At 46.5% G+C, this 22657-nt stretch overlaps 1 protein-coding gene across 3 annotated transcripts; it reads right to left on the bottom strand.

Moving 5' to 3' along the window:
• Positions 1-898: 898 nt before the first annotated feature.
• On the bottom strand, positions 899-22072 carry adissp (adipose secreted signaling protein). Of its 3 annotated transcripts, none has more exons than XM_063475626.1 (6): positions 21946-22072; positions 20131-20208; positions 18386-18522; positions 17887-18040; positions 12011-12136; positions 899-5828 (listed from the first exon to the last, which is right to left on the bottom strand). In XM_063475626.1, exons 2-6 carry the CDS (start codon positions 20147-20149, stop codon positions 5728-5730), a joined length of 537 nt encoding a protein of 178 aa, XP_063331696.1. In that variant the 5' UTR covers positions 20150-20208; positions 21946-22072; the 3' UTR covers positions 899-5727. The 3 variants fall into 3 exon arrangements, with proteins under 3 accessions (XP_063331696.1, XP_063331698.1, XP_063331697.1); XM_063475628.1 differs by having other exon boundaries at positions 12036-12136; XM_063475627.1 differs by lacking the exon at positions 21946-22072 and adding an exon at positions 21839-21941.
• Between the last annotated feature and the right edge of the window lie 585 nt (positions 22073-22657).

Genomic DNA, 22657 nt, shown 5'->3' with positions numbered 1-22657 from the left:
AGCAGCCTGCAGGGAGCTGCTGATGAAATTCTTCTTGATTTTTAGGTTTTACAGGTGAAAATGTGGACGTGGTGCTTGTGGCAGTCATTTGTATGTATGGCAGAGAAATGACTAAATATTCCCTCTAATATTATAAACTTTGTTTATAACCACTCACTGAAATTAGTTGATAGAATAATTACAATGTTTAAATAGTTTATTGATGAATGAAAATAAAAAAGCATTTAGCTTAGTGAAGCAGTAAACTGCATTTTCATAGATTTCAAAATGAATTCATTGCTCCTTCTTGTATTCTCTCTCAGCTCTCCAGCAGATTCTTCTTCCCAGATGTTCATCATTTCTCCAGGATGATTTAGGTGGACCACGTTCTGTTCTGACAGGAGCAATATGATCAATAATTCAAGAAAGTGCATTAGAGAAATCATTTCATTTTATAATAACAGTACAGGTAAAGTGGAGCTTTAAAATGTACTAATGAGCGTTTAGATGGATGAACAAGACGCTTCTGAGAAAATGCTGTAATGATAAGAAATGGCAACATTTGTGATGTGATACTGATACATCTGGAAGATCAAGACTGTGGTTTTGTAAAAGGCCACTCCTGATTGGTTATTTGAGTTTATAGGCAGAGGATTTTAGTTCTGGGACATTATGAACCTTTTTTTAGTCATTTCTATCAGTAATAATGTTTGGACAGAATTTGCAGCGTTACACGATGTGGATGAGGGCCGTAGTTCAATTCTTTCTTCTTAAATTCCTTTACTGTGATTCACTCATAATTCCCTGCTGCATGTAAATGTCCTGCTATGATTCTTACCAACATTTACATGAATTTCATGTTTGTTTTCAGAACTACACCCACTACAACAGACTGGCAACAATAATAGTGATAAAGAAATCATTGAAATGTCATTTTAATGGCATGTGAGCAGTGCTTTATTCACATAAACAGACACATGATCAGGTCACCAATGCAAAGAAAGACATCATGTTAGTGACACCACAGAGCACCATAGTGTGCACACCAGAGGCCACACATTCAAAACCAACATGTTTATACAGATCACACATGTATGTGTGCCACGAGTATCATCATATTTACGACGTTAAGAAGACCGACCTGTTCAGTCTGTTTCTCAGCTGTATGTGCTAAAATGTCTGGAGCTCATGATCTACCATTATCAGTATATTCACATCAGCAGAACTTTCTATTCCTACTCATCGTCTGCTTCCAATACTATCCAATATTACTATGAAATGTAGTAATAGTAATTTTGTATTTTGCAGACCTGATTCAAAGTTATTACACATACTTTACCACACATATTTCCAAGTAATCATCACACTTCTTGAACTCTGATGAGGTTACCACCACAAGTCAATAAACAAAAAAGTCCACAGCACAGATATTTCCTTTTTTTTTGCTAACAGGTTACAAATATGTAAGACTGCTTTCTTCCATTTGTGCAACATCTCTAAAGTTAGAAATATCCTGTCTCAGAGTGATGCTGAAAAACTAGTTCATGCATTTATTACTTCCAGGCTGGACTACTGTAATTCATTATTATCAGGAAGTCCTAAAAACTCCCTGAAAAGCCTTCAGTTAATCCAAAATGCTGCAGCAAGAGTCCTGACAGGGACTAGAAAGAGAGAGCAGATTTCTCCTGTTTTGGCTTCCCTTCATTGGCTTCCTGTTAAATCCAGAATTCAAAATTCTGCTCCTCACATACAAGGTCTTAAATAATCAGGCCCCATCTTATCTTAATGACCTTGTAGTACCATATCACCCTATTAGAGCACTTGGCTCTCACACTGCAGGCTTACTTGTTGTTCCTAGAGTATTTAAAAGTAGAATGGGAGGCAGAGCCTTCAGTTTTCAGGCCCCTCTTCTGTGGAACCAGCTTCCAGTTTGGATTCAGGAGACAGACACTATCTCTACTTTTAAGATTAGGCTTCAAACTTTCCTTTTTGCTAAAGCATATAGTTAGGGCTGGACCAGGTGACCCTGAATCCTCCCTTAGTTATGCTGCAATAGGTGTAGGCTGCTGGGTGATTCCCATGATGCATTGAACGTTGCCCTCTCTCACTTGTAGAGTCTACCTTACAATATTAGCTCCTTGACATCACTGTTGTTGTGATTTGGTGCTATAAAAATAAAACTGAATTGAATTGAACTTAATTATAATATATAACCAATATATTGCTATAATATTATCATCACTTGGTGTCACAGCCACATGTATTTCCACATTATTACACTCAGTATCTGGTCTGTTAGAACTCAGTTATAAGAATTTCAGTGTAATGTTACGCAGCTACATTCACTGTTCATACGGGCTTATTACTTGGCTGTTATTTAAATGTTACTCTGTGAGTGGTAATAACTCACATTTCCATATGATTAGCTTGTTTCTACCTTATTACACAATTATTAGCATATCATTACTGAGCTGGAATAGAAAGTGTTAGCCTAAATTAATAAATCATTGCTCCAGCATTTAGCACAGCATTTCAGTTTACAGTATGATTAAATGGAGAGACAGATATCACCCAAATTCCATAAACAAAACAAACAGATCACATCAAAGTTATAAATAGATGTGCTTGTCACTGCGTGAAATAAGTATTTGAGCAAAATATGTCTTAGTGCATATCTGGAGAAACCTTGTTGACACAGCAGCAGTTAGACACCTGTAGCTGGTCCCCAGGTTTGCACAGATCACTCTCCTCTTTAAAGAAACTCTCTTAATCTTTCAGGTTTCTTGGCTGCCACCTGGAAACTAGAAGCTCCAGTTCACTCCACAAATGTTCTGTATGAAAACTGAGGCCTGAAGACATTAATGCGCTTCTTCTGTAACCACTTGATTGTGGCCTTGGTGGTATGTTTTGTGTCACTGTATCCACCCACAAACACAAACTGTGTTCTGGCTGATGGAAGGAGGCTCCTGTCCAAGATGTGATGGTTTAATGTCCTGGTGAAGTTGTTCTGCAGCTTTAGCAGAAAAACAGCCCAAAGAATAAAGTTTCCACCTCCGTGTTTGTGGGGTTGATGTTCTTTGGGGTTGAGATCAGTATTTTCCTTCAAACATGGCGGGTTTAGTTGATACCAAAAAGTTTGACTTTGGTTTCATCTGAACTAAAAACCTGGAAAATTTAAAAAACGTGGCTTCTTCAGCAGAGACCCTTAAATCCATGAAATGGTAAATGGCCTTTTTTATACAGCACGTGCTGAGTACTACAAGCATCATTCACCCATTTAACCGCCGGTATGCACAACATTCATTTAGTGGCTTGGTTACAAAGGATCAAACTATTTCACTCAATGACATGCAAATCAATTTATAACATTTATGTAAGGATTTTTGGTTGATACTCTTCATTAAAATAAAACTACCATGAAAATGAAGAGACTGTTCATTTCTTTCTGTGATCGTTTGAGTTCAGAGAAGAAAACGTCAAACTTGAGATTTGAGATTCAAACTTGTTCAGTATGTTTAGTAGATGCACCTGCGGAGTCATTCTAACAATTCTATGCTGCCTTGTTGTCAAGTTACTGCGTTCAGGAATTTGGGTGCCCACGCTGCCCACTGGGGAAAAAAGTACATTTCACAGCGTGGCAGGGGCGTGGTCTGTGGCTCTGCTGCAGTGCAGCTGCTGGCACTCAGCAATCACAGTCTCCCCTTTTTCAGGAACGCAGCAGGAAAGCTGACTGACCCGACATCGGAACCACAAAAAGCACAAAGAAAAACACTGAAACTGGGGGTCAGGATCGCTTCACACACGTGAACTTTTTAACATATCAAAACAAAACAGTGCCACAGGAAAAGGTTACATAAGACACATGTTTATAGCAATTAGAAAAACAGGTCAGCACAAAGGAAAAGGCAGTGAGCCTCTACTTCTATTACACATGTGTATTCTCCATGTCAGAATCAGGCTTGGTGCCAGTAATGTTGGGGATTTAAAAGGTCTACAGTACACACAGCTGTATGGTTACATGGATAACTTCAGAGTCTGTCATGATACAAGAAGAGTATACAGGTGAGTCGGTTAATTAAGCTGCTGTGCAACTACATGTGGTGTAAAAGTGTAAACGGTGTGGAACAGGTGAGTCCAACCTCACCGTCACCAGTAAAGGTAAAATGTCTGTCTTATCATTCATAAACCCTGTGAGTCTATTTTGGAATTTCACTCTAATTTCAGGTTTTCTACCTCCAGGTGCTCAACTTCAAAGAAGATACAGGGAAGGTGACACCAGGCCAGCTGGCTTTGTGTTTTTGTGACAGCTCATAACACCTCATGCAAGGCTCTACAACATGGTTACTGTGGTCATTACTATTACACAAGTGTGAGACTCACGCCAGTCACATTACATTTCCCTGTGCTGCATCCTAAAGAAGGCTTTAAGGGAACAGAGCTTTGGGAACAACATGAGACAGATTTCCTGCTGCTGTGAGATGACAGCGTGTGTTACACACTGTGTGTGTGCGCGTGTGTGTGTGTGTGTGTGTCTGTGTGTGTGTGCGTGTGTCTGTGTGTCTGTGTCTGTGTGTGTGTGTGTAAATGGTAAATGGACTGATTCTTATATAGCGCTTTTCTACTCTCCCGGAGTACTCAAAGCGCTCTATACAACATGCCTCATTCACCCAATCACACCCACTCGTACAAGCACTTCTAAACACAGTGCAAACTAACCTGCATTCACACACATTCGTACTCCGATGAACGCATCGGAGGGCAATTTGGGGTTAATATCTTGCCCAAGGATACTTGACATGCAGATCGGGGAAGCCAAGAATCGAACCACAGACCTTCCGATCAGTAGCTGATCTGCTCTACCACCTGAGCCACAGCCACCCTGTGTGTCTGTGTGTGTGTGTGTGTGTTTGTGTACGTGTGTCTGTGTGTGTGTGTGTGTGCGTGTGTCTGTGTCTGTGTCTGTGTGTGTCTGTGTGTGTGTGTGTGTGTGTGTGTCTGTGTCTGTGTGTGTCTGTGTGTGTGTGTGTGTGTGCGTGTGTCTGTGTCTGTGTGTGTCTGTGTGTGTGCGTGTGTGTGCGTGTGTCTGTGTCTGTGTGTGTGTGTGCGTCTTTGTGTGTGTGTGTGCGTGTGTGTGTGCGTGTGTCTGTGTGTGTGTGTGTCTGTGTGTGTGCGTGTGTGTGCGTGTGTCTGTGTGTGTGTGTGTGTGTCTGTGTGTGTGTGTGTGTGTGTGCGCGTATCTGTGTCTGTGTGTGTCTGTGTGTGTGTGTGTCTGTGTGTGTGTCTGTGTGTCTGTGTGTGTGTGTGTGTGTGTGTGTGTGCGCGTATCTGTGTCTGTGTGTGTGTGTGTTTGTGTACGTGTGTCTGTGTGTGTGTGTGTGTGTCTGTGTGTGTGTGTGTGTGTGTGTGTGTGTCTGTGTGTCTCTGTGTGTGTGTGTGTGTGTGTGTGTGTGTCTGTGTGTCTCTGTGTGTGTGTGTGTGTGTGTGTGTGCTGTAACACTGGTTTGACTGGCCTCAGCAGCAGAGGTATTATGGCTCTCTGGTATGGCAGCCTCATTAAAGCAAATGTAACTGTGGAAGCATGACTGTGACTGTGATGAAAAGCCTCGTCCGTTTTCAGGGCAGTTTGTTTGTCCTTCAGATGAATTCTACTTATTAATGTATGGATCCATGTTTCTCCCCACTACTGCACCCTGACCCAGTCACTGAGTGTGTTCAGGAGTTACACACAGACACGAGTAAATCACTTCATCATATCTTCTTACGATCACTGCTGTGCTTTGTGTGGGCATCTTTCCTGGCACCGAGACACCTCACCCCCTCCAGCAGCATGGGGGTGCCGTGATGTGGGTCTGGACAGAGGAAAAAAGGGGAAGATGTCAGAGTAGATGGAGAGATGCCGGCAGGGAAAACCAATGTGAGGTTCCATGAAATGCTTAGACAGCGTAGCAAAGCAGGCTGTAGTTACTGAAATAACTTTAGCTATTAGTAGCATAAAAATGGTTTCTTTTCTTTATGAGAACTTAATGAGCTCTTTCTTTTTCCTTTTTTTGTCTCTCGTATCCAGCACTGTAGCAATGCTAAAGCTTTATTTTCCCAAATGGATCATTACAGCTTTTGGTATACGGGTCCAATAGATTATGACAGTTTATTCAATCTTTACTTATTTATTTATTATATTTTTAAGTTATTACAATCAGAACGGACAGCACCACAGGACGGGAAAGACAAGGACAAGAGAAGTTGTGAAGAGACTCGACAGAAGGAGAAGGAAAGAAAAACAGATGAGAATAGAGACAGAGAGAAAAGGCCTGCTGAAAAAAAACAAGCAAAAAGAAAACAACACAGCAGGAAACCACGGCAACAGCCAACATCAGCATCAGTAACAGTAAATAATAAATACTGAATGTTACTGAGCAGCACGAAGGACTGATAATGCATGATGTTTAGAGGCAGAATAACAGCTCCTCGTCACTGAGTTCATGTTTGGAACTTTGATTTCTGTTTTGGGGGTTTACAGGTTTTTTTGGAGGTGTGGTCTTAAACTTTTGATCAGCTGTAAAACAGCCTGTTTCGGTCTAAGCGTTGTTTTCATTGAACTGCATGCTCAGAAAATTGTTTTGTCTCACTCCCATTTCTCCTTGTTCCATGTTGAAGCTACTTGGAACCTTGTTAAGATCCAAACGTGCAAAATATGATTTTGTGTCATTTTTCAGGTGGTCTTAAACTTTTGATCAGGACTGTAACATCACTCCAGATAAGAATCCTTTTTTCTTTCTCATCCTCTTGCGTTAACATCTGTTTAAATATTAATATCAATTAGTTGATTCAAGGTGATGCCATAGCTATTTCCTCACCCGTGTAAGCAACACGCGCAGCGTACAACATTAGCCATACACACATAACTATGGGCACACTAAGGTCACAGCTACACACGTGTTCTCAGCCTGCTATAACTCTAGACAAAGGGGAGTAGCAATTTTAATGCATAAAAATGTTAATTTTACAGTATTCAACATGGTTATAGACCCAGAGGGTAGAAGAAGAAAACAAAAATATTCAGGAACTCAAAAAAAACCATCAAATCCTTAGAAGAAGATTACGTGTCCCAGCAAGATCAGGAAATAATTAACAAAATATGCAAAACAAAACTAGAATTAAATGAAATTATTAATTTAAAAAAACCCTCAATTCTTAGTACAAAGACTTGGCTTGCAAACTTTTGAATACGCTAACAAATCCGGTCAATTCTTAGCTAACCAGTTAAATAATAAAGAAAGAGAAAAGAACTATATGTGCTGTTAAAGATTTATCTGGGAACATAATATATGACCCTGAAAGAATAAACAAAATTTTTAGAGTCTTTATATTTTCCACAGATAAACCCATCAAAAAATTGATAACGTCCCCCTTCCGAAACTACCAGACAGGTAAGTAATAGCACTGGATTCACCGCTGACATCAGGTGAACGCCAGGAAGTATGCCCAGCAGTGTTTTTAACATTTGTAATGTGTGTTTGCACCATTCAGCCTGAAGGTGGCGCTGCCACTGGCTTTTCTTAACCTTTCTCACTTTACTGCAAACAAAATAAAGTCGAGTGCAGCCTGAAAAAAGAAAGATACCACAGCGTCATTGAAACTCGCTCGAATGTTGGAGGGTCACATTGTCACGGTCCTGGGTCTTCGTGGCCCAGCAGTTTGAGTTCTTGTATTTTTATATTATGGTTTATGTTCTAAATCCTTGGTTGCACGGTTTTGATTATTGTCATTTCCCTAGGTTTCAGTTATGGTTGTCAAGATAAGATAAGATAACCTTTATTAGTCCCACACGTGGGAAATTTGGGTTTAGTTCTTAGGTTTAGTTCTTAGGTTTTGTGTGATGGCTTCTCTGTTCCGTGTTGTGTCTACTGTGCCTTTCTGTCCCATGTTTCAGGTCCCTATGTTCTGTCTCCCCAGTCTGTTAAGTTTACATGTCTTGAGTTCAGTCAGTGTGTTTCCTGTTTTACGCTGAAGGTCTGTGTCCCATGTCAGTGTTTCTAGTTTTGCTTTCCTTGTCTCGTTCAGTCTAATCACTCCCAGCTGTGCTCTCCTTCTGTGTCTCCTTACCCTCAGTGTATTTAAGCCTTGTGTTTCTCTTTGTTAGTGTCGCGTCCTCCCTCATAGCTGTGTGTGATTCTCCCTGTGTCTCCTCGTGTATTAGTTTTTCCCAGTTTAGTTTTCATTGTTTTGTATCACCTTTATTTCTGTTCAGCAATTAAAGCTGCATTTTTGAGTTAAGTTCCCGTTCTGGTGAGTTTGGGTCCTTCTCCTGCTTGCACACAGCCGTTTTATGACACACATTTACCCAAAACTTCTTTTCAAATGGGCCCTGTTGCCAACTGATCGAAGTGAGTACTCCCGAACATTAAGCACGTCTGGGTCCGCACAAGGGTTCCATCAGCACAGTGTGCAGTGACCAGCAGCCCAACAATGGCAGCTATGCCAGCAGGAGGGTCTCTAGTGGCAGCCACCAACTACTATCAAAGGTGCATCAACTCTACGTCCAGCAGCAGCTCAGGTGGTGAGGTCATCCCTCACCATCCAGGACTGCAGCACCTGGTAGTCCAGCTTCTTCTTTGATAAGCAGCCGGGGATGACCCCACTGACTGAGGAGGCACAGCACAAGGCGGGGGTCTTGGGTGTGGTGACGAACAGTCAGATCACCTGTGTTTCCCGGGAGATGGTGATGTAGCAGCAGGCGAGTGAGAGCATTGATGCGGGTAGCCCCACCTCCTTGTGATCCTGTGGTCTCTCTTGGTCCACGCCACCACACTTGATGGGGAATTGAACCATCAGCCAATGCTAGGTGACGAGAGGAAGTCACGTTTGCAGCCTTAGTTTCTGTCTGATCTAGTATAAGAGCCAGTTCTGAGTCAATGGTTTGCCACTCTCTTTTTTCACTGGATCTGGGCCACAGAATCTGATCTTTCCTACCTTCCATCTTCCTTTCCCTTGCTGGTAGTGGTTGGCTAGATTCAGTGTTGGAAGACTCTGTTAGCTGTTTCTGGATGAGCTCTGGGCTGGTTGATGGTGTTGATTGTGGATGGCTTACATCTGTACGCAAATGTGTTGCTAGCTGTTGGTGGTTAAACTCCAAGCTAGGGGCTGATAATAAATGGCCAGGCACTGAGCTAGAATCTAATATTGGGTGTGGCTGGCTAAGCTCTAGACTGGGAACTGCTACTGGCTGGATTTAACTGAGTTCCAATCTGGAGACTATGGGGGAGTCTGTACGACAATGAACTTCGATTGGGGTGCTGATACCCTGAGGACTGTGGGGATTCTCCTGCCTCTGGGATTCACTCGACTGATTTGACTCACTTCTTAAAAAGTATGTGTCAATGCGAGGCCCCTTTCTCAGCTCACTGAGGCACTTCTTCTTGCCTTGGTGGATTTTAAGACCCATGTCAGTTGTTAGTTTTGAGATTTCTGTAGCAATAATGGGTGTACCCAAGTACGCTAAAAAGCGCTGGGTCCTGCTGGTATGAGGCACTAACCCACACCAGCCCCATTTGGGTCTATTCCCTCCTGTCAGCAGTCTTTCCAGGCTGTCATCTGGTCTTTCCCTGATTGTCAGCTGCCCGTTTGCAGCAGTCACTGGATCACTCCAGAGTTCTGATTCAGTAAAAGGACCAGATGTTGTAGTCCCTGATAATACTTTGCTTTAAAAGGAGAGAATCTTGAGGGATGGCTGTTATGAGGAAAGGCAGCCCAGAAACTTTACCAGCAGCACACATCGTTGTGTGCCTCAACTTTCGGTCTTTTACCCAGGCTAATCTGCCATTTTGGGGGGGGGGGGGGGGGATTAGAGATCTGATCTAGGTTATGGGACACATCGTCAGTAGTGGACCTTGGATTCATTGGGTGTTTCGGCCATTATCACTAGACACCCTCATCCAAGGAGGCCCTGCCAGGGCTGATCAGGCCCCGGAGTGTGTCACTGGTTTGCGTTAAATTGTTATTTCTCTTCTTCTTTCTTCTGTTTAGTTTTCTACAGTTTATTTTCTTCTATCTATTCACTGCAACTGAGAAATAATTCTTACCTCTTTAACATTTATGGAGCCTCACTTCTTCAAAATGATAGAAAAGGTGACAGAGAGAAGTAACACAAAAGGGACACGATAGGAGAAAGCAGAGAGGAGAGCCGGAAGGGGGGCGCCCGATCTGGCTTCCCACACATTCCCGCCGGATGGGGCTGTACGCTCTACCTCCCCACTGCCTCCCAGAAAAGGGAAGAAGAGCAGAGGGGAGAAGAGCGGAAGATTTTCTTTTCTCTCGTGGTTAGCTGACTGCCTTAGCTGCCCAAGTGATGTCAGCCCTTTTTAATCATAGCCAGCGACTGGTCCTCTCAGCAGTGTTAGCTAGTTCTCTTATAGCCTGCCGTTGCGCCTGTCCTCTGATCCCAATCTCTCTAAGCAGTTTTGCTGTTGTACTGGCAACAAAGCCCCTGCACCCCACTTCCACTGGGCGCACCTTAATCTTCCAGCCTCTGTCCTCTGCCTCAACTGCCAAGTTGGCATACCGCAGCTTCTTACGCTCAAATGCTTCCTCAATTGTTTCCTCAATTGCTCCCTCCCATAGTACCGTCAGCTCAATGACGTACGCAAGTTTGTGGGAATTAGACCATAGGACGAGGTCTGGTCGCAGAGTAGTTGCTACGATCTCTGTGGGAAAAAATAGCCTCTGATCTAAGTTCACCTGCATCTGCCAATCCCTGGCAACCTTCAGTGGGCCCAGGTCCGGGATTGAGGGGCTCGTCCTCCACTTGTCTCCCTCCCGGACAAATGTTGATGGAAGCCGACGGATCCTCTTGGTTCATGAAAGGTTGAGTGTTGATGGATTTTCTTTTGCACTCATCTTTCTCTGCTAGACACCTGAGGACCTGGTTGTGTCTCCATGTGTATCTGCCCGGAGTAAAGCTAGTCCTACAACCAACCAAGATGTGCTTGAGTGTGGCTGGGACTGTACACAGGGGGCAGGAGGACTTAGAGTTTAATCCTTTTTAAATTAAGGCTGTAACATGACAAAAAGTAGAAGAAGTGAAGCACTGTGAATACTTTCTAGATCTACTGTACAAATAGAAACTTTCAACTTCTCCCTCAGGAGGTCACTAACTAATTGTTTGTTTAGCTTTGTCCTTTGCTTCTCTGTTTAGCCACCACCCAGCCCTTGTCCTCACACACCAACATGTTCAGCAGATGTCTACGACCCCTGAACTAGCCTGGCTCTGCCAGAAGTCTTTTCTTGTTAAAAGGCCACCAGCGCCAGTGCTGCTCATCAGGGATTGCTTAATCATTACTGTTGCTGGTCTTTTTCTTATTATATAAAGTCCCTTAAAATGGTCTAAATTAAACTGTATGGTAAGAAACTTACAAATGTGCTGGGCTCTCCAGTATCCAGCCAGTTCAACAGATGCATTTTAACTATCTTCTAAATTGCAGAAATCCAACTATACAGACGATGACAAAATTATTAGCCCTCATTATGAAAAACAAAAAATTCCCCAAGAGCTGTAAAACATAGAAAGTTCCTCCAGGTTTGCTGGTCCTTGGTCTTCAGTTCACCCCACAGTTTTTCCATGGGGGTCAAGTCGAGGTGTTGTGAAGGCCAATCACTGATGTTTCCTTTGGTCTTCGGGATGCAGTTCTTCACCAGAAGCTGCATCAGCTTTGGACTATTGGAGGTCAAAGCAACGATCCAGACCCAGGTTTTCTTTAAAATCTCCACATATCCTTTCTTCAGGACTCCTTCCACCTTAACAAGAATCTCAGTTCCAGATGTACTGAAGCATAATACTCAGACTATAATATTTCACTGTGCTGCACTGTATCTGTGTACAGTCAACAAGGTAATAAAGATGCAGTCCTGTATGATTAGGACCTGTTTACTCTGTCTGTGTGTGTGTGTGTGTGTGTGTGTGTGTGTGTGTGTGTGTGTGTGTGTGTGTGTGTGTGTGTGTGTGTGTGTGTGTATCTGTCGGTGCACAAGCACCTACCAATGACCCTGGCCTGGAGTCTGACCTTTAGACTGCTGTCTTTTCTCCCTCTGGTTACCATGGTGATCTCCTCCTGTTGCACCCCCTCCTGGTGAGTTCTGTACTCACATGTTACCTTTACACCTCCTAAAGAGAACGAGGGAGTGAGGAAGGAGACAAGTTATTCATATGCAGTTTGTACCATGCTGAGTCCAATGAACTTTATAAACATCATCAATGCAGTTAAAGGAATACTTTAGCCCCAGATGTACCAACCCTGTGCTGCAGCATATCTATGTCTAATGTATCAAAGACTGCGTTTAACTCGAGCAGCAAAGAACAGAACATTCAGCACTTCCTAAAACATCACTCCTAACTCTAACAAGCACAGACTCAACTGTGATGCCATCTTAACCCTGAGTGAAACTTTTCAAAGACGATGCTCTAGTGTAATGCTTAAATAAGTTGTAGACAGTGTTCTTCAAACGTTTTGCTATAAAAGGAAACTTTGAGATTGGTATTCGGCTCGACGGCTGTCTGTTTTTTTTTTAGGTGTGGTTGCACAAAAGCTGTCCTGAAGTATTCTGGGACACAGCCAGAGGACAGACAGTTGGTAAGTGCAGAAACCAACAGTGACATCCAAAGCTTGAAGAACGTTTCCGTTGCACCACAGATCTTTAAAGCTCGTCCTCAGAGACTCAGTCTGTTCACTGAAAGCCATCAGTGCTTTCATTTCTTGTTATTGTACCTGAACACTCTTCTCCTTACCCCCCCCCCCCCCCCCCCCCCCCCTTGTCTTTTATGATTGAAAATGTCTTTATTCATCCAGGGTCTATTACACACTTAGCTGTGACAGTGGGTTGAACGTCCACACTCATCTGTTGGTATCTTCCCCTCTAATTACAACCCAGTTCTTGCTTATCCAGGACACTGAAGCTGTTCCTGGATGGGGAATTTCAGGAATGAGGTTGATTTTTTTTTTTTTTTTTTGTGGCTGTTCCTTTGAAGACTAGATCAATGCAGCTGCAATGAAGGAGAGCTGACTGGTTTGTTTGATTTAGCTCCTTAGTGCTAAACCAAGCCTGGGAGGTGTTGAGCTGCTGGAGAGATGAATCCAGCTGTTTCTGCTGAGACACTGGCAGCAGCAGTCAGCTGACTCTTGATCTCAAACCTGCTCGAGAGCAGAGATCTGTTATTGCAGTACTGAGATGCTTGGGTCAGGCAGAGACAGCTGTCACAGCTGTATGGAGAGCTGAGCTTTGACATATTTTTGTGAAAAATACAGACGAGAGCTCAAATACTGGGCCTGCTGACACGAGGCAGACTCGAGTTTTGCTCCACGTAGGCTTCCAGGATCGCTTTTAACCCAAGATGGCTTATGCTCAATTTATTCACACGGGCTAATCGGTGTAATGTAATACAATCATTCAGTTACTCAGGGTTTTAATTTAGGTTCGTACTTTCAAAATAGCGAGGTGTTACCAATATTCTCAGCACAGAGACGCAGAGGCTGCCACAGACAGTAGCCTGACACTAATGCCATATTTTGGTTTCGTTTTTAGGTTTTCACTTCCTGGTGTTGGGAAATGTGACCATGCATATACATTTTCCTTAGGGTGTCTTTTTTCCCCTCTTTCTCTTCTAACCCCAATCAGTCGCAGCAGATGGCCCCGCCCCTCCCTGAGCCTGGTTCTGCCGGAGGTTTCTTCCTGGTAAAAGGGAGTTTTTCCTTTTACCTTTTTTTGCTCGCTCAAAGGCGGTCATATGATTATTGTGGGGTCTTTACCTTATAATATAAAGCGCCTTGAGGCGACGGTCGCGATTTGGTGATACATAAATTTGAATTTCAAAACACATTTCTTGGTTACAGACTTGTGTTGTGTTCGTGTGAAAAGATTCCACGGAAAGAGGAAACATTAGTCCCAAAAAGTAATAACAAAAGTGAGGACGCTGCTGGACAGAGTCTAAGGAGCTCCTTAGACTAGCATGACTGGATTACTGAGAACCTACTGTCAGGGTCCTGGGACTGGGCGACCCAGGACCCCTGGGCAGTCATGGACCTATTATATTATTATGTATTTTTGGTGTTGCTCCCCCTTCTCTGTTTGTGCATATGTGTCTGTGTGTGTATGTGTCTCTGTGGGCGCCTTCAGGCCAGGTGGGTGTGGCCCTGCTGGCGGACTGGCCACACCCAAAGCCACACACCTGCTGCTGATCAGGCCTCGTCGGGGGAGCTACTTAAGAGAGTCTTGGAGCTCCCACCGACGCGGGATCATTGCGTGAGACTCCATGTTAGTCACCCAGTTTAGGTCCAGTTGTTAAGTGCATGCCTGCCATTGTTGAGTGTCCTGACAGCTGCCACTATTGTTTCCCGCAGGAGGAGCGTGGAAGGTCTGAGGAGCAGCGAGCACTGGGAGTGCAGACACGGGAGCAGAGAGCACTAGGAGAACACGACACGGGAGTCCGGGGAAAACACGGGGATTTATTGTTGTTATTTCCACCACTGTAAATAAACGCACTGTTTATACACAGAGCACCGCGCCTGGGTCCTCCTCATTCCCTACACCCCCACGGTCCGCCATGCCATACCGTGACAGAATGATCCCGCCAGACATGGACCCAGCGGTCTCTGAGGAGAGGCTCAGGAGGGAGGTATCGGACAAAGTTTACAGACTTTGTGAGTTATGGTGGGAGAAGGAGGGGTTGCGTCGCACCGTGGAGAAGCGGCTGCAGGAGACGCTGTTTAAATTCCCCTGGCTGGTGGACTCCCTAAATTCAGTAGTCCTGGACTTCTTGCTCTCAACCCTCCACCTCCACTCTCCTCCTCAGGCTGCTCACCGGCTCGGACAGCTGGTGGATTCGCAGCCTGACACGCCGGCCCCGACGTCTACACGGAATCGACGTTCGCGCCGTCGGCGTTCCTCACCGCAGCCTAATCCACGGACATCTCAAGAGCCGGCTGTGGTGAGTAGTACGGACAACTTTCCATTTCCCTCACCATCTGTGTTTGTGTCTGCAGTGGATGAGCCGTCAGCGCAGGTAACATCGCCTCGGTCAGTGGTCTCCACACCACTCGCTGCTTCACCATCTGCAGCTGTAGGACCGCCGTCGTCTCATCTGCCTGCAGCCACCACTCCGCCATCTTCTTCACCGGCTGCTACGTCGCCACCCGGACCTGCGCTGCCCGAGCAGGAGCTCAGCGTGCCAGAGGAGCTCGCGCTGCCCGAGCAGGAGCTCAGCATGCCGGAGCAGGAACTCAGAGAGCGGGAGAAGCCCGCGCCGCTGGCTGCGGAGCCCTGCGAGCCGGAGCAGCTCAGCGAGCCGGAGCCGCCCGAGCAGGAGCTCAGCGAGCCGGAGCAGCTCAGCGAGCCGGAGCCGCCCGAGCAGGAGCTCAGCGAGCCGCAGCAGCTCAGCGAGCTAGAGCCGCCCGAGCTGGAGCTCAGCGAGCCGAAGAAGCCCGCGCCGCCAGCTGCAAAGCCCTGCGAGCCGGAGCAGGAGCTCGGAGAGCGGGAGGAGCCCACGCCGCCAGCTGAGGAGCTCAGCGAGCCGCCAGCTGACGAGCCGCCAGCTGAGGAGCAGGAGCAGCTCAGCGAGCCGCCAGCTGAGGAGCAGGAGCAGCTCAGCGAGCCGCCGGCTGGGGAGCCGCCAGCTGAGGAGCAGGAGCAGCTCAGCGAGCCGCCAGCTGACGAGCCGCCAGCTGAGGAGCAGGAGCAGCTCAGCGAGCCGCCAGCTGAGGAGCAGGAGCAGCTCAGCGAGCCGCCGGCTGGGGGGCCGCCAGCTGAGGAGCAGGAGCAGCTCAGCGAGCCGCCGGCTGGGGGGCCGCCAGCTGAGGAGCAGGAGCCGGAGCTCAGCGTGCCGGAGGAGCCAGCGCCGCTGCCGGAGGAGCTCAGCGTGCCGGAGAAGCCAGCGCCACTGCCGGAGGAGCTCAGCGAGCCCGAGCTGGAGCTCAGCGGGCCGGAGGAGCCAGCACCGCTAGCTGAGGAGCTCGGCGAGCGGAAGGAGCAAGAGGAGCCGGAGCATGAGCAGCTCGGCGAGTGGGAGATCGGCGAGCGGGAGGAGCTCAGCGAGCCTGTCAAGCCCAAGCTGCCACCGGAGGAGCTCGGAGGTCCGGAGGGATCCGCTCAACCGGGACTGGAGGTCAGTGTGCCGGAGGGACCTCCACGTCTAGCGCGCCCTCTACGCCGCCCACGTCTAGCGCGCCCTCCACGCCGCCCACGTCTAGCGCGCCCTCCACGCCGCCCACGTCTAGCGCGCCCTCCACGCCGCCCACGTCTAGCGCGCCCTCCACGCCATCGACGTCCAGCGCGTCCACGTCAGCGACCAGCGCTTCGTGGGCCACATGCCACTCCTCGCTGTTGCTCATCGGAGCAACTTCGCCGTCACTGGACCCGGGGCAAGCCGCCGGAGGAGCAGCAGCAGCGCCGCCGTCACTGGACCCGGGGCAAGCCGCCGGAAGAGCAGCAGCAGCAGCGCCGCCGCCGCCGTCACTGGACCCGGGGCAAGCCGCCGGAAAAGCAGCAGCGCCGCCGCCGCCGTCACTGGACCCGGGGCAAGCCGCCGGAAGAGCAGCAGCAGCGCCGCCGTCACTGGACCCGGGGCAAGCCGCCGGAAGAGCAGCAGCAGCAGCGCCGCCGCCGCCGTCACTGGACCCGGGGCAAGCCGCCGGAAAAGCAGCAGCAGCAGCGCCGCCGTCACTGGACCCGGGGCAAGCCTCCGGAACCGTTTCGCCGCTGCTACCGGACCTGTGGCAGACCACCGGAGCTGCAGCTCCGCCGCCACTGGATCAGTGGCAGGCCCCCGGAACCGTTTTGCAGCTGCTGCCGGACCCATGGCCGTCCGCCAGAGCTGCTGTGTTTCCACCTTGGGGTTAGAGGTAGGCCACCTGAACTGTTTTGCCGCCACTGCCTAACCCACAGTAGGTCCCGCTGGTCTTGCCGTCCTCCGGGTCGGCCGCCAGAACTGTGTTTGCTGCCACCGGACCAGGGATTGGACTTTTGAACTGGGTTTTTCTTTTGTTGTTTTATGGTGGCTGTTTCACGGAGAGGTTTTGGGGCCCTCCGTCCTGGACCCCCCGCCACCCGCCCTGGGTTGGTTGTGCTGTACTTTTTGGTTTGTTTTGTTTTAGGGTCGTCAGGAGCCGACCCTTAGAGGGGGGGTACTGTCAGGGTCCTGGGACTGGGCGACCCAGGACCCCTGGGCAGTCATGGACCTATTATATTATTATGTATTTTTGGTGTTGCTCCCCCTTCTCTGTTTGTGCATATGTGTCTGTGTGTGTATGTGTCTCTGTGGGCGCCTTCAGGCCAGGTGGGTGTGGCCCTGCTGGCGGACTGGCCACACCCAAAGCCACACACCTGCTGCTGATCAGGCCTCGTCGGGGGAGCTACTTAAGAGAGTCTTGGAGCTCCCACCGACGCGGGATCATTGCGTGAGACTCCATGTTAGTCACCCAGTTTAGGTCCAGTTGTTAAGTGCATGCCTGCCATTGTTGAGTGTCCTGACAGCTGCCACTATTGTTTCCCGCAGGAGGAGCGTGGAAGGTCTGAGGAGCAGCGAGCACTGGGAGTGCAGACACGGGAGCAGAGAGCACTAGGAGAACACGACACGGGAGTCCGGGGAAAACACGGGGATTTATTGTTGTTATTTCCACCACTGTAAATAAACGCACTGTTTATACACAGAGCACCGCGCCTGGGTCCTCCTCATTCCCTACACCCCCACGGTCCGCCATGCCATACCGTGACACCTACAGACTTACTGCTGGGCAGAGAACCTATCCCACCGTGGTCACCTGCCCTGTGCAGCATTTGAAATAGCCCAACAGTCTGCTCCACAACACTGCAGGTTAGAAATATGTGCAAGCATGTCCTGAAGTATTCCTGTACACCTATACTTACCCTCCAGTGTGGAGTTAATACGCTGGACCCGCAGGCTGGGCGACCTCCGAGATGGAGAAGAGGAGGGAAGACATGAGAGCTCTTTGCCCAGTGTGGGGACATCTGGGACAGTGAAGACAATCTCATAACAGTGGTGGCTCTTCAGGAAACCAGCCTTGACAGAGGAGCGACGTGTTAGAGGCAAAGAGTAGAAAACATTGGATCAAATAGCTCAGAAGGATGTGGGCTAACACAGCTCGTGGTGTCACATTTTCATGGCTCAGTTTAATGTTGTTTTGTTGCTCCAGCATTCCTCAGTCGGACTTTACATTTTACAAATGTATCTGGATGAAACATCCATGAACACGTGGAAATCAATCAAATTGTAAACCAGGCGACTTTTTCTACTCATTCATGAAAACACCTTGTGGTCATTTTATCAACACTTCACCTGAAAAATCGCTTACAATGATGAAATCATGACGAACAACTGTGTTCGTTTGACGGTGTGCAGACACACCTTCACCAAGTAGCTGCCATCCTTCTCTGAGACAGCAATGAGCGTAGCGACGTTTGACTGGTCATCTCTCCGTGTTGGAGAGCCAGGGGGCTCGTCATCGTCAGGGAAACGCACCCCACCTGCTTTGGACGTAGAGCCTGGGGACAGACAGGTAACATGAAACCATGGCAGCCATAGAAATGAACACAACTGCTGTCAACGTGTTTGCTGTGATGGAGAAAAGTAAACCGATACAATCTGAGAGCATAACACCAACTACTGTACTGTCACATTATTAGGTACACCTGTTCCACTGCTCCTCACAGCAATCCAAACATCTAATCAGCCTTTGACATCAGCAGGAATTTAAAGCATTTAGACAAGACAGCCTGCTGGAGCTCAAACTGAGCATCAAAGTAAGGAAGAAAGATGAACGTGTCATGGTTCATGACGTCAGGCGGGCTGCTGTGAGTATTTCAGACATTGTCGATGGGCTGGGATTATCCTGCACAATCATCTCTACAATCACCAAAGTTAGACAAGAGGAGACGGAGTCCAACGGCCTCGACAGTCACCAGATTTCAGTCCAGCACAGCATCCTTAGGATGTGCATGAAAGGGAAATTTGGATGAGCAGGAATTTGATTGAAAGCATAAATGCAATGCTGGATAGTATTCAGGAAAGTGAGCGATCTGGAGCTGTGGCTGACAAAAGTACAAACTGCTCAAGTGAGAAGTGCATCAACACAGTAACAAATGAAAATCTTTAGTAGTGAAGCATGTGTAGAAACAGCAGAGGTGTGTGTGAAGACAATGAGACTGTTTAATGTGGGTGAGGAAGTGTGTTACTGATTTGAGAACCAATTAAAAGTCATGAGATTGACTTTTGTGCTGTGAGCCAGTTGAGCCAAAACAACCTAAAAAAATTTTGTAGTAAAACAATTCAGTTCCATTTTATATAGCGGCAACTCACAGCAACAGCTGCTTCAAAGAAACATCTGGATGGACCAGTGCTTCCTACAGCACAGCACCAACTGTAACTCATCAGCTGCAGAACGATGCAGCACAGACACGATGTCATATTCCCATGTCTGTTTCAGTTAGACATTACAGCTTTCTCTTTAACTACAGTTTGTGAATCACTATGAAAAATGCTTCCAAACTGGTTGTAGCTCCATAGCACACGGACCGATTGTCATGTGGTACTTTTCTACTCTGCTTAAGCACTCAGAGAACAGCTGGTAGCAGCTGTGGCTCAGCAGAACATCGACAAATCAGAAGGTAGGTGGTTTAGATTCTCCTGCTCTTAGATTGCAAAGACGAGCAGAAGGTGTGAGGCTGATGAGAATCTGTGACCAAAGCAACACAACCGACAGACTGACCAAAGGAGCCCGTCATTGTGATTCACTGATGCTAAAACTTCAGTGTTGGATGAGTTACAGCAGAGAGAATGTAAACTACATGGCATAACGCAGTCAGAACATTTTGATGAGCTGGATTGTTTTTAATGCTCATTTTCAGTGCAGACACATATTTTTAGAAACATACAGGAAAAAACAACAAACACAAACAGAGCCGTTAAAAGCACAGTGAGAAAATATCATGTGCTTTCTGCATTTGTCCTCTGGCCCTCTGCTCATTCAAATCACCTGTACTGGGAACTACTTGCCACTTTATCACTAAACAGGATACAGCGCCCCCTGGTGGTTTCAAATAAAGGCCAGTCAAAAGTAGCATTCATAAACACACAAGCAGCATCACACTCACCTTTTCTTCCTGTTGCCATGGTGATGTGGTTAGGATTTAGGTAGAGTTGGACAAAACCTGAGTAATGTCATCACTGACCTGAGTATGAGAGCACAGGGAGACAGAGCGAGCACGGTGTCACAGCTGGCTTGATAGTAACAGCTCTGTGGTTGAGATGGAACAATACACACAGTCTCTTCCTCCATGTCCTTCTTTGTCCTGTTATTCCATTTTTACTTTAGTCTATTATATCCCTTGGATATGAATACCAGTCAAATATAATCTGTCACTGATTTTTTATTTTTTCATCAGTCCAAGACCACAAATTGATTATTTGCCACTCTGATCTTTAAAGCTCAGTCACTGTAAACTGACCAGGACTGCGTCTCTAGCTCTCCTTTATGACCTGCAGCTGGTCTGATCTGGAGAACTAAGAAAAAACAGGAGCTGAAGTTCATTTTGATCAATTTCTAATTTCAGCTCAAAGCAACAGCCTTGTAAAGGAAAAGTATGTGCAGAGATAAAACTGCAGCAGTCAGATCATGGTGACAGAGAAGAGGCACAGGACGAGCCCTGGAGCCATGGGCTGGGCACAGAGAGCAGAGAGGGGAACAAGAACAAGAGCCCACAAACGTTTGCTGTTGCTTTCAGCTCTTCACAGTAGTTTTTCTACAGAGTCAGATAAACACACAACACGGAGACATGCACAGCACATGACACTGTGTGCTGTTCTGCCCCACAGACAGGTGAGCTGTCAGCTAAATTATTTGTTATAGAGCAACCATCCTCATAAAGAGTTCACTGCATCACAGGTCATGGGTTGGCTTATTTCACTGCTAGTAAAAAAAACATATATGATCCATGTATTTATTACTATTTCACTGTCATATAGGTGTTTTTATTATGGTCATTTTAGTTTTTTATTGCACATGATGGTAACAATGAAAACTCTTTGCTGCCACAGGTTTTCACTGTTGTGTGGTCTGATTACCAGCACTGATATCTCCTCTCTTCTACTATGTAAAGCTTCCCTACTTAAATTACAATAAATAAGAAATTATTATTTTAAAAAATCAGTAAAATTCAAGAAGAATAGAATAGAATAGAATAGAATAGAATAGAATAGAATAATGGTTTAATCGTCCAACAAGGGGAAATTTGGTTGTAACAGCAGCCAGAAAGACACATACACAACAAACAGGACACAGAACAGAAACATACACAATTTTTCTTACATATTTACATTAAGGACAAAGATTAAGAAATTCAACTGAGTTGAATGATGATTACTCGATATTGTAGTCTGCCCATTAAATTATCAGAGGCTTTCTTCTAATTCCAAGATCATCAGTAACAATTACAACATAGTAATCCAGTGATTATTTGTCTTGCAATACATTTAAATGGATTTTTGCTGCAGTGCTTCATAAATGAAGCTGGATCCCGTACAGCGGGCTGCTGTGTCCGCGCCACACACACAGAAATCACAAAGGTGAAAATCCTCTGTGCTGTTTTTATCACAGCGTGTCCAGAAGTCACAAAGCTTTTGGAATCACTTTAATATACGAGAGCTGAAACGTCTCAGTGTCACGGGAGCTTAAAGAGGACAACACCCATCCTGCTCAGCTGTACGGAGGGAAGCAGGCACCTGATTTCTTTGTAACACTGGATAATAATGTGCTACATAACCATTCGGGATGCATAATAATACAAGCAGGGTGCTACTTACAGGAGCTGTGTCGACCCGTCAAACACAGATCCACACCCATCCAGTCTGCATCCTGCGCCAACCTGCTGCTACAGCTAAACACACGCAGTCACATAGGAAGTACTTACCGCTTAGTTCAGATCATACGAGCTGTGCGCTTCCCACTCTGGCGTCCGTCTTTGGGAAGCTGGCAGGATGCTGCTGTGCTCTACACGCACACTCACGTGTCCCCCGCGCGCGGCCTCCTCAGCGGACACGCGCGTGGAGTGTAGCAGACAGCCACACAGCGGGCACAGATGGTCACCGTTACATAACAAGGCGCGTCAGATGGGTCCAAATGTCCAGTTTCCACCGCGGCGTTAAGGCCTCACATATGTAAGACTCAAAGCAGAGTGTTCCTGGTTAAATGTCTGTTTCTACTATTTCTATTTATTATTTCAGGATTTTACTCAGAAATGTTAACCTCACTGTACTGTACTTGTCCTAAATCTTGCCACTTACATATGATCAAATCTCCAACCTTGCCATTAGTAGATGACCTGCCCAAATCTCCTGAGACACAGCCATCCCATTTATGTAGAATGTATCATTTATGTACTTAGAGAATTTAGAGGCACGCTGAACAACCTGAAGATGTGCCAAGTGAGTCAAAAGGCACCCAAGGTAGGCACAAATCTGTCAGTGGCACAAACACAAACAATGACTTCTTTTTTCACTTCATTAAGTTGGAGAAAACTGTCTGCTATCCACCTTCTAATAGAGTCTAACCACTTATGCAAGATCTGTAGCTTAGAAATGTCTTGGGGCTTAAATATGACTGAATGTCATCTATATAGCAGT

Source organism: Pelmatolapia mariae, linkage group LG6, assembly GCF_036321145.2.
Source record: "Pelmatolapia mariae isolate MD_Pm_ZW linkage group LG6, Pm_UMD_F_2, whole genome shotgun sequence".
Taxonomy (NCBI): domain Eukaryota; kingdom Metazoa; phylum Chordata; class Actinopteri; order Cichliformes; family Cichlidae; genus Pelmatolapia; species Pelmatolapia mariae.
Note: the sequence above shows the minus strand (reverse complement) of the source record. Positions and strands in the feature narration are given on the sequence as shown.

Coding starts and splice junctions, on each gene's coding strand:
- adissp (XM_063475626.1), bottom strand. Junction 12,137..17,886: donor TATTAACTCCACACTGGAGG/GTAAGTATAGGT, acceptor CGTTCTCTTTAG/GAGGTGTAAAGGTAACATGT. Junction 5,829..12,010: donor ACTCCAGGCCAGGGTCATTG/GTAGGTGCTTGT, acceptor TCCTCTGTCCAG/ACCCACATCACGGCACCCCC.